Here is a 12,344-nt window from a genome sequence, read left to right as displayed (position 1 = left end):
GAAGTGGAGATTCCATTTATTGGGCTGAAACTACAAATAGATTCACTTTGACTTCTGGCTCTGTGCTTGTGCCTTCAACACTTTGACAACGATCTTCTGCTCCTCAATAAGAAAAGCTCGCTTGATCCTGGAAAAGAAAAACTACTTTAAGATATGTGTCTATCTACTAAAGTGTAAACACAAAAATAAGACAAATTACAATTACTTTTGCCATCTCCCACATTCATTCCACGTGTGGTATTAGTTCCAGTTACATAAAAAGGGAACCCACTGCTGTTCTTGCCAGGAGCAAAAGACAGGGACAGTGGAACTGTATGAAAGCAGCAGTTTGGGGATGGCAGCCTATGGTGCCTGCAAATTTAGGGTAAGTGGCTTGGAGGCAAGCAAGGTAATAATTGATGGCTGAACATGGGAAAATTTACCATCCATACAAACTTCAAAGGCAGAAAGCAGAACTCCTAACTGGAGAATTAATTTAATTCCGTTGAAGTCAGAATTGCTGTGACGAGTCGTGGCCAGCTCTCTTCCTCAGAACTACAGGAAAACTACATGCATCCAGTTATCAAAGCCAGGAATACCTTCCCTGTCAGGTTTAAAGCTACTTGCACATCAACAGGGAAAAGCCTAGCAGGTCAAGCCATGCCCAAATATGACTACCTCTGGAAGACATGCAGGGCTGCCAGGCAGATGGGACAATCTATGCACCAGCACTCACGTGACTATTTGATGGTTCTAAGTTAACAATGTAAGTGTATCACAGAATCTTCTACTCCTAAAAATGCCTTCTATAAGTATCTGGTAGATATGGCTACTTCTGCAGTACAGAAACCTGTCAAAGATGCCTAAGCAGGTGCAGGAGAAAACCTGACCATTACAGGAGAGGAGGTGTCTGTAATTTCTGGTTTAGGCACAGTAAGAATAAAACATCCTCATGCACTTAAAACTACCTATCAAACTCATGAAGGGTTTGGGAAAACACTCAGAAAGAAAGTGGTTCTCAACACAGAAAAGTTATGCTACAGCTCTGCAGCCATAGCAGCTCATCTTCAGTAGTGCCTAATGTATTACATTATCTTAGCACTTACCCATGCCAAAAAGAAAAAAAATACTGGCACTACAGATGAGAAAAACTGGCACTAGACTGCTGACCCCAGAGATCTGCTTTGTTTACCATTCACAGAGATGATACACTCATGGTCATGATTTTCCTCAAACTTGCCAAGGAAGCATAGGATATGCAATTGCTACACAATAAAACTGAATTCAGTGAGGCCCAGCAAAGGCCATTTTAAAAGTTAACCACATAAAGCTGCTTAACACACAACCAAGTAATATCTCTGAATCCCAAAACACTACAAAGAAGTGAAAAATTAAATTAAATCTGCACAAAGCAAAACAGGACAAGGGAATAGAGTAACCTTTAGTATGGTAGTCAATACAAAAGATAAAAATCCAGCCCAAGCAGACTGTTCAGCATCAATGCAACAGTGCAGTAAGAAATCCTGAAGAACACAAAGTCTCCACAAAGGAGCTCTACATGCAGGAATTCCTCCAAATCCAAGGGACAAAAATCACACACATCATTGCTTGACGTGCCCCATACTCACATGCTCCATCTCCCTACACCAGTGTCAGACAAGAGCCTTCAAAATTTGGGTCCATGCCATGACAACAGAGAGAGATGTAAAATTTTTGTAAGAGTCAAGCTCAGGAATAAAGCAGGCTTTCTGTACGTTACCTGTCACGGACACACTTAGCACACATGGAACCACCATAGGCTCTGCTAACGTGCTTCTTCGTTTTTGACAGCCTCATCAGAACTTTGGGGCGCACAGCACGGACCTGCAGACAGCAAAAAAAAAACAGTGTGTCACAGGATAGCAATTTTGTGTATCTGTCACATAAAAACCAACATTATTTTCACAGTTTAAAAAAAATAAAAAAGCAGCAAGACCTGAAGTTTACTACTCAAGATGCTAAAAAGTGATAGAGGTCGCAGCTCACTGCATGTGCCACTTCAGCATTCCTAAACTGATCTTTTCATTCCACCACAGGGGTTCACCAAGAAGGTTCATTTAAAAATTGGTTATAAAAGACTGTTTTTTAAAAAGATAGAAATTGCTCAAAGATCAACATTACTCAAGCATTCCCATAACTGTTAAAAACAACAGTGTTACTTCAAGAAAACATTCTGAAGAAAATGATGTTAAGAACATTAATTCCTTTTTTCTAAATATGAGACATTTCTAAACTCTGCTCACTATTTTTTTCTGCAAGCCTAATACACCCAATTTATGTTTTTAAATATGCTATAGAAGTGTCCTGCCTAGCTTTAAAAAACTCAGACTTTCTAAAACAAGAGTTTATAATTAATAATAATACAAACCAAGAGCATTTAAAATTGAGCTTCCAAAGCTTATTTTGCCAGTAAACTTTACAATATTTAATTTGAATATTTTAAAGAAAAAAGTTATTTCAACAAGAACCGGTAAATAAAAGCCCACTGTATACTTGGAAAGGTTCTTTGTACTGAAAAAACGCTGCAGCAGAGACATCCTTAGCTGTTTATGATCATACTTACACCACGAAGTCTTCCTGGGCAAATACCACATGCTGACTTGGGGGCCTTTCCCACTTTCTTGGTGTAAAGGTAAACAATCCTGTTCCCGGGTGTTCGGGACCTGAGCACAGCAGAAAAACACTCAGTTTACATACCAACCAAAACTGAACCATCATCTATTTACAACAGAAGTTTTCTCACAAACTGCCTTACTTACAGTCTGGTCTTGTTGGAAGCTGTGTTGTAGGACAACCTACGGCGGTATGTCAGGCGCTGCACCATTTTTCACTCCTAAAAAAGTTAAAATCAAAGCGGCACTAGTTAAGAGCTCGACGTCCACACGGAAGTTCACATCTCACAGGATCACCCGTACTGAGCCAGATGTGAAACAGCAGCTGCCGATTCGATATAAATAAAACTAAAGCCTTTCCTGATCAGCGGCAGCCAAGGCAACTATATTAGAGAACAACAAAACGCGTGACAGCGGGCACGATGCGATCCGCAGTGAAAATCCACCCGAACTAACTCGAACACTGTTCAAACATCCTAGTCTTGCCTGGATTATGTCACGCTCTCCTAAGGAACTGCTTAAAGCTTTAGCAGCCACCTCATTTATAGCCAACACAGGCTTCACTGGCAGCGCCGGGAGACGCGGGCCCTGCTCGGGAGCCCCACCGCCGAGTCCTGAGGAGGCCCGGCCTGTCCGCCGGGCAGCTCTGACCGCGCCCCAGCCCACGCGCGGGCAGCAGCAGCGCCGCCGCTCCATCCCCACAGCCCCTCGGGGTCTCGGATGGCGCTCGCCGCCCGCCGGGCCGCGGATGGAGGCGGATCCCACAGCCCTCGGTCCCCCACCGCCATACCTGGCGCCGCCGGACCCGGAAGAGGAAGCGGAAATGCGCGGGTCAACATTGAAATAGCGGCGGGCTGGAGCCCGGAAGAAATAGTGGCGCCTGCGCACTGGGCTCCGTCTACCATGCAGGGTGGCGCGTGGGCGCCGCCATGTTGTACGGCACGAAGGTGCAGGGTGGCGCCATGTTGTACGGCTGAAGAGGGGCGGGGCGCCTCTCGGCGGCGGGGTCGGGAGCAGGAGCAATGGGCGTGATGGGGGACCCGTTTTATTTATTGTGTGTTTTACCGAATAACTGTTTTACTAAGATACTGCCTTCTGGTCTCAGAAAGAGGTGTTTGTGCTTCATTATGGTAATTATGTAGCTGGGGAGCTACACCATGCCCACATGTGCCTGACACCTCCTTGCTGTTCTCACTGTGCCATGTGCTCTGGGGCAGGTGCTCATGCAGGAGCGTCAAGTTATAAACTTTCTCTGCCTCAACTTCCCATTTCCAGGCCACAGGTGTAAAAGTGTAGGGAAAGAAGGATACAGCTAGTGGAGCTCTCCCTTAATACATCCTACCCGTGTTCATCCATCAGCATCCTCCAAGTGTCCTGAGCTGGGTCACATTTTCTGACTTTTGGGATTATCTCGGTGTGAGCACAGTGCTAACAACACCAAGGTTGTTGGCTCAATCCCTGTATGGGCCATTCTCTTAAGGGTTGGACTCAATGATCCTTGTGGGTCCCTTTGAACTCAGAATGTTCTATGAAATCTCTTTAATAGTCTCTGGTAGACCCCTGAGAAAAGAAAGGAAGGAAATAGCAAGAGCTTGTCAGTAGCCAGAAACAGCATTCCAGTGGTGCCAGATCTGCCATATTAAAATCTAAATGCACAGAAGGCACCTCTGGCAGCCCCTCGCCTTTCCATTAAACACTGTATTGATAGGAAGGAAAGGAGAAACACTCCCTGGACTACACTTCTCCCAGTGCTTGTCTCAGCTCCATCCCACACCCCCGGGTCCCTGCCAGGCTGAGGAGCATGTTGACAAGCAGAGCTGCCTGTGTGTTCTGAAATCAGCTTCCAGCCTCTGCTACCCATACATGACCTTACTAGTGGATCTGGATCCCACCCCAGCACCTGGCTCTGACACATGGAAGACCAAAAGATTTTAAAGCACGTTTCCATAACTTGTGCTCCCCAGCCTCTGGTGGCAGTGATGGTGCTCCTGCTTCCACACCAAGTCCATTCCCTCCTTCTCACGGTATGTGTGGATGCCTAGTGGCTGCTGCCATAATTGGTGCTGACTTGCATAGTCAAAGTCTTCATAGAGCATCAATGGGAAACCACCATCTGCAAGAAGGATGGGGTTGGGCCCCCTGTCTGTGAGCCCTCAAATGCTCTTTTGCTTCACTGACCTGAGCACTGTTCCACAGTGATACTCAGGGACCCACACATTAAGCACACAGTGCTGCTGCTGCCATCGTTAGTGGCTTCAGCTCTGCTTTTGGAGATTAGCAGGTGCCCAGAAAGCTTTGATGTGTGCTCCTGGCCTTATTTATGTGTTTGTATCTCTGTTGTACTGCATCCTTCCTGTTTTCGATCTATAATTATTATTTTGGTTAATTATTGACTCTTTTTAAGTGCAAATCATGGACACCAGAATTATTTTTTGATTCATGAAAGAAGAGAAAATATGTATGAACTAGATTTTAGGGTATATTTAAAGTAGGAGCATATTTTAGAAGACAAGTAAATTTCAGAGCAATTAGAGTATTTAACATGAACTTTCTAGGCCCAGAACCCTGAGGGGAATAAGAAAGCCAATTAAATTAGATTAAATAATCATGCCTAAATATAAAAGTGTAACAGAATCCAATTGTTAAAGAAAAACACCATTAAATTATGATAGAATAGTTTAGATGTTTTCAGTGCAACAGGTAAGTATTTTATTATTGACAATACTATTATTGATACATTTTTGAACTTACCCCATTTAGGCTCTAAACTCAACCAGTGTAAGTTTTAGGAACTGCCAATTAAATTCCAACCGTTTGCTTCTGCTCATGTACTGGCCTAGTTTTTCAAGCATTTTCAGTTCTTTTTTTAAGAGGAACAGGGCAAATGGCTCACCAGAGCATCTGAAAATGTTAGCTTAATGACAACTGGTTTAATGCTATCTAATATGGGGATAAGATTTGAAGCAGAAGCTCACTAAGCCCATTTTGTACAGATTAGTCAAGTGATTCATGTTCTTTGCTACTCCTACCTCTTCAGAGGACCAAAACATCTCTTTTGGGAGAAGTCATTTTCCACATCCAACATGTCTCATTAACTCTTTCTGCATTTTCTTTTTCCTTTGAATGCAACAAAGGGGATGGATTAGCAAATGCACAGCCCAACAATATGGAAAAGGAACAGTGGCATCCTATAAAATCCATTTTTTCCGTTCTAGGATGTCAGTGGAAGCATAACACCTGAAGATAGGGGCTTTTTTCATTGAGAAAACTGGAGGCCAGCTTCCAGGGTATACGTGCTAGTGCAAAACTATAAACCTCTTTCCCACCAGATCCAATTGGAAAGATAATCATCTCTGATAGCAATTTAGTAATGGAATATATCCTGCACCAGCCAGCAGGTTGTCACCATATTCCTCTTAATGCATCACATCACAAGAACACTTGGTTCACAGTTTAAAACCAATTCTTAGTATGTTAACTGACTTTTCTTTCTTTTCCACATGGTCCTCTCTTAATCTCTCTTTTTAAGCCCTTATCTGTGTGTATGACAATTTGCTTGGTCACGTGGAAAGTTCCAACAGAGTAAGAGTGAGAGTTCCTAAAGGCATAAGGCTTGATAAGCCTGGCTGGATCCCCGTATACTTTCCTCACACTTCTGTACCACTTCCAGGAGACTACCAGGCCCCAGGAGGATTCCACTGCCCCATTAACTTCTCTTCATAGATCCCTCTAGGGCTTTTCTCCACAATAAGCTTCAATTAAAAAATGAGATATGTTTTCGCTCTCATATTCCCTTGCTGTTGTACCAGTCTAGACTGGTAAATTCCAAGAGGCGTGGGAAGGAAAGGGAGCCTGTGGGCAAGCACATACTGGGTGCTGCAGAGAGCAAAAGATATGATGGCTGAGAGGTGTGCTGCTCCTGTTAAGTCACAGGCACGATACCATTTCTGTGAACAGTGGATGAATACGTGTTTTAGAAATGTTTCATTGAAGTCTGAATTCAGCCTTAGGTGCTGCTTGGATACAAACAACAAGCTTAGGTCCATAAATGTGGAAAGGAAACAAGAAACCTTGGAGAAGTATTAGCTACTATTGGAAAGGGGAGAAAGAAGAGGTCCACGGCTCCACTGCCTCTCTAGAGCTAATTTTTTTCTTTAAAATCTCATTCCCTTTCCACGTTAACTATGTGGCATGTGTCACAATGTGATTATACTAATTTCTATCAACATAACCTTCCACAACACAGACCTGTGCAAATTACGTTATGAGAAGCTGTAGTTCATTTCCATTTCAGTGGAGCTTGTTAAACAAGCAAAATTATTTTGTAGCAAAGGGAAAAACAATTTAGTGGAATGCAGTCCTAGCATAGGAAGTACATAATATCGTATTTGGGTTGAAACTTTTTCTGTCAGAAATGTCATAACCCTGTAAGAAAGAGAATTAAAATCCCGTTATTTTAATTTACATCTAGCCACGAGATAAGTAAAGTTATCATTGAAATTCTAATTAAATAGGATGATTGACTAAGGTAGGACATCAAAGAAGAGAAGTGAATATGATAAGTCAAAGTCTTATTAATTAGTCCGCGTGGAAGAAATTCCAGGGACGTCAAGCTGAGGCTGCTGCAAGGAGAAAAAAAGCAGACAAGAAAATGTGTGTTTCTTTGAAGTTAGGAACTGAGATAGTGATGGAGGTAATTGTGTCTGACTGGATCCAGTAATGAAGAGCCGTAAATCAGACCTAGGAATCGGAGGAAAGATTCTAGTAACGAATGTGGCTGCCCCCCTGCTGCGAAGAAACAGAATGCAGAGCTGACTAATTGACCCAGTCTATCTCCCAGTAGCTCTCTGTTATTATTTATTAATTTTTAATTTCTGAATTATTTACGTTCTGGGAAATTATTTTTGACAGCCTGTTAGGCGTGCCAAAGTTAATGGAGGATGAAAGGACCGGTACTAGAATTAGCAGGGATGTAGTCACAGGCTACTGAATTTAATGATTTTGGAAGGGAAAATTGATTTCACACAGCGTGTCACTTTATACTACTTTAGGGATACACCAGATATTTGATTAATTGAGGAATAACCAACTCAAAGTATATTTGAAGTGTAAATGAATCGCAGTGCTCAGCTGTTTATTTTTCCCCTTTTCTGATGAGAACATTGAGTTTACTTAAAATTACTGATTAAAACCAATACAGGTAGGCCCCATACTCACACCTGCTTATTTTCTCCTACCTTAAAGAAAAATACTTTCACCATCTGGAGGAGACATGCAATCCTCCATCTCACTTGGGATAGAGTTCATCCTTCCTACACAACAGCTAATTAAACAGGCTTTGTGTGCACTCCCCCTCCCCTGTGGAAACTGTTTAAGACAGAGCAGGGTACTGAGCCTGTGGGCAGCACAAGCAGCTGAGATGTGAATTCTTCATGGTGACAGCTCACGTTTGCTTTTCATCAGCCCCCAAGCTGCAGTCAGGGTCCCTGGCCTACAGCATCCCCCCTGTTGGTTCTCCTGGTGCAGCCGTGATAGGCTGGGCCATGCATCTTCCACACAGAGCAACAGGAAAATAAAAGGGCTCTGCACAGCTCTTCCAGGTTGAGAAAACTGCAGTTCACCCTTGGTACCAAATGAAGCTAAACCTTGTCTGCTTCTCACATCTAAGACTTCAGACCACCCAGGCATCAAGCACATAGAGGCAATCCTTCCCCAGCAATGTGCACTGCGGTGTCTCACATCTCCGAGAAGACTCCCACCAGAAATGTCTCCAGAGCTGCTTGGGATCATCACCTCACACTGCTCCTTCCCCCCCAGCAGCCACCCAAGGCGAGGGGCATGGCCAAATTTTCCCTCACTTAGAGGGAGGCTGTTCCCTGTGCCCAGGACCAAAGGGGCAAGGCACTCTCCCTGCCAGAATTTCCTGAGGCAGACTTGGGTCAATCACTTAATTAAGGACAGTGTAATCAGCTATATGGGCACTGGTGGTGATGATCATGATTTTGGGTAGCTTTAATGTAATGTCTACAAGTCATACCAAGGTTACCTCCCAAATACCTCAACAATCTAGTTCCCTAAATACTAGTCCTAATTGGTTTAAATCTAGCTTTCCCAATTTTTAAATAAACATAATTGATGCTACTATTTAATAAAATCTCAGGGACTCTGCAAAGAGAATTAAAGTACAGTTCTTTATCTGTGCAAGTTTTGGAAAAGTAGTGAACACCAAATACTAGGTGAAGCTGCCCCTTTCCACAGGAAATTGTTCTAAACCATCCGTCATAAATTGACATGGATCCCATAAACAGGTGAGAAAGGTATAGGAGAGACTCAATTTCAAGTCTAGTAAACTATAAAACTCACTTGAATTGACTGAGATCAAACTGCTAAGTGAGCAAGTGTCAGAGGGATCTGGAATTTTGGACATTTTTCTGTTGCTTTGTTCTTTAAAACATGCAGGGCTACCTACCACAGCAAATGCTGACCATACAGGGATGAGGGGAGAGATAAAGAATGAAGAAAGGTCAATCTTGCATCAGTATACCTTTAAAAAATTGTATTTGTCTTAATGATTTAAAGATACATTGACAGTACAGGAAGGTTTTGCTGCCTAAGTTCTCTGAGAAGCTTAGAATTCATATAAACATCTCCCTATATTTTTTTTTCTGAGCACTTCAGGAACACTAGGAACATTTCCTCATGATGTTTTACCAAGTTGAACATGTGAGAGAAGCCTGTTTTTATCAGTTATCTTTTGAATTATTCCAGTGAAAATTAGCTGTGCAAGGAGGATCAGCTACAACAGGCTGCTAAAGGAGGGGTGTGACCTGTGGCCTCTCCTTGGCTCTGGGGATTTGTACTTTATCAATTATTTTTCAGCATGTGAGACTGGACTGGCTGCTAGAACAAAAGCCTATGGAATGACTATTTTTTCTGGGTCTCCTGAATCTGTGAGAGATCTTTGGATTTTGGGGCTTTTTCTGTGATTATTGTTAAAGCTTTTTAAAGAAGGAACACTATGTATAATGTTGATAAAAGAATATGAAATACAATTTTTGAGATTGCACATTTTGTTAGTATCATTGAAAGCACACTCACTACCATGGGATTCTGAAGAGTTCAGCTCACTAGCAGCAGAACTGACTGCCCCCAAACTACATAGAAAATGTGATCCACAAACTATAGCTTGAGGAACAGCAAATCATATCTTCAAATATCACAGAACAATTAGGCAATTTATGCTACTTAAAGATTTACTTTACAGTTTCAAAATGCTCAATGGAGAAGCAAATACCTTTTACAGTACATGCAGAAATTAACCCTAAAATATTTACATTCAACAAATGCAGCTTATTTTGAAGAAGATGATTTAGAGTGCTCTGCTGTTCTATAGTGGAATGAATCCATCGTAGAACTGCCTTCTCCCTATTTCAATATGAAAACAAAAGGGATATGCTGGCAGTGCAGCACCCTGGGAATTCAGCTCAGAAGTCCAATTAACAACAACTAATTCCCCATACTGCCTATTTACCCCTAAGATTTGGCTAGATATAATAAGTCATGCATTTTGCATTTAAGCTTTTAATGCCCAGAGGATAACAAAAATCTATCCTGATCACTTTTTATTTTCATCATATGAAGAGAGAAGAAAGCATCATTCCTTCCCTCTTCAGTTAAGTGTATCCATATCTTTGCTCTAAGTCTATGAATGACCTGCCTCCTGTCTTCTCCCAGTGTCTCCTTACCCTACTTCTCCAAAAATTCCTTCATTCTTCAAGAAGGCATAAAGGTAATAATCCCTTTGGATACATGTTCTGTATAGCTAGCTACATGTAAAATTATTCACCTTCAAAGGATGATCTACTGCATATTCACTGGACCAAGTCTCCTGCCCTTTAGACTGTCACACTGTATTTATTGTGTGCAGCAGACACTCCCCTCACATCAGATTTCGCTGCAGGAGCTATCAAGGTACTGCCCAGCTGTGAATATATTTTAAAAGCTAAAACTGTAACATACTGTAAATGATAATGATCAGGCTATAATAGGCTAAAGATTAGGCAAATACTTCCAATAATTAGAATGGTCTTCTGCAACTCAATTTTGCTTACAGCATAAGCCAGATTGAACCAATTCTCTGAAGGTAAAAGCCCAGCACAATTCTACACACCTTAGATGCAAAGCAGAGAGAAACAGAGAGAAGGCAAGCAAGGAAATAGGTGCACATGGGGCTTTGGATATTCCTTGCTAGGTATAACCTAAACTGTACATTAATAATTAGGGACACGTTATGTATCAGTCCAGATAAACTTTTTTTGGCATTCAACAGGAAACAATTAAGGCCTAGAGGTAACCATATACCTCTGTATTTGTGAAGCTTTGTAACAAAGAAATAATGCAAATTCACCTTGTTTGAAGGGAAATGGTTTGAGAAGCAAACAGTGGAGCATATTAAATTATAAAGCATCACACTGATGGAACACAAGATGTGACACTGTGCTGCTCCAAACTTCTGAAGGAAATCTTATACTTGAGCAGATTTGTTGGTTGCTCTACGCCCTCTTCACTGTGAGCAGCAAAAAGAGCAGAAGTTGGACAGGCTGATCCCAAATGGGGCTCTGTGGAGGGCAGCACAACATCCCCATTTTTGTAACACCCCATGGTCAAACCTCTTGCTTGCTGGGAAGAGGAGGATGGCAGTACTAATGATTCTCTCCCTTCTAAAGCTGCTAGATTTAAAGTGCTTTGAGGAGATTGAAGACAAGCATTAAATTTTGATTAAAGGGACGCTGCCAACTTACATTAATCTTAGAATTTAGGGTTTGTAACAGGCAGGCAAAGGTGGATGAGAGCTTGCATGTTGGATGTAAATATTTCTTTGCAACAGGATGAAAACCTTATCTGCTGAGAACAGAGGGCATCAAAATTAACTTGAGTAGAAAACTAACAAGGTCCAGTTTAGTTTTTCTGCTGAGGGAGAAAGAATGCAGATGGGGAGATACCGTGTAGCTTCCTGAATGTAACACTGCACCAGTTAAATTTTTGTGTGTGAAAAGCTTGCTTGTTTGTTGCTTAATGTGGCTTTCACAGTGATAAAAAGCCACACTAAAGTCTTATTTGAAAGAACTGACAAAAGAGTAGAGGGAAGAAAAGGTTAGTACAGGTGAGCTGGCATATGGACTAAATGCCTTTCATCTGTTTTTCCTTTATAGTGAATACTTAGAGATGGTGAATCTACCTAGTGTTAAATGTATGGTTTACTGCAGCTGATGAGGGTAGCTAATTACTTTCAATAATCAGAGATATTTTCTGCAAATCATTTTGCCTATAATGAGATCCAAATCTGAACGAAATTTTTCAAGGGAAGAGCCTAAATGACAGCAACTCACTGTAACTTTAATGTACACTAGGCTTATAGAAAAAATATTACCCAGAAATGGTCATTCTCAGAGAAACTATGGGAATGTGAATCCAGATATTCATCTGATAAAAACCAGCTTCCTGAACAGAGATAAGCTGATTTATAGCCACAGGTCTGACCCCACATCCCAAAGAGAATTAGCTGCAGCCACAGAAATCTTCTGCAGTAAAGATCAGTTTGGTAGTGTCTCAACCAAAAGCTGGGTTTTTGCTGCAGAGTTCTCTGCTATCTTGGCAATATTCATTTGAACAAGCCTTTCAAAGGAACAGGCAAAATAAATCTAAGTGAAATGT

At 41.8% G+C, this 12,344-nt stretch overlaps 1 protein-coding gene across 1 annotated transcript; it reads right to left on the bottom strand.

Moving 5' to 3' along the window:
* Positions 1–3,520, bottom strand: RPL34 (ribosomal protein L34). The gene is made up of 5 exons (XM_056489410.1): positions 3,421–3,520; positions 2,778–2,851; positions 2,582–2,681; positions 1,739–1,842; positions 1–127 (listed from the first exon to the last, which is right to left on the bottom strand). Exons 2-5 carry the CDS (start codon positions 2,840–2,842, stop codon positions 43–45), a joined length of 354 nt encoding a protein of 117 aa, XP_056345385.1. The 5' UTR covers positions 2,843–2,851; positions 3,421–3,520; the 3' UTR covers positions 1–42.
* Positions 3,521–12,344: the final 8,824 nt, after the last annotated feature.

This window comes from Oenanthe melanoleuca, chromosome 4 (assembly GCF_029582105.1).
Source record: "Oenanthe melanoleuca isolate GR-GAL-2019-014 chromosome 4, OMel1.0, whole genome shotgun sequence".
NCBI lineage: Eukaryota > Metazoa > Chordata > Aves > Passeriformes > Muscicapidae > Oenanthe > Oenanthe melanoleuca.
The sequence above is the reverse complement of the archived record's forward strand: the minus strand, read 5'-3'. Positions and strand labels throughout refer to the sequence as shown.

Bases quoted from the DNA above. Each gene is read 5' to 3' on its own strand.
- RPL34 (XM_056489410.1), bottom strand. From the start codon at position 2,842: ATGGTGCAGCGCCTGACATACCGCCGTAGGTTGTCCTACAACACAGCT. The intron at 2,682-2,777 runs GTAAGTAAGGCA...TGCTGTGCTCAG, and splicing joins GCTTCCAACAAGACCAGACT to GTCCCGAACACCCGGGAACA. The intron at 1,843-2,581 runs GTAAGTATGATC...TGCTGTCTGCAG, and splicing joins GCCCAGGAAGACTTCGTGGT to GTCCGTGCTGTGCGCCCCAA.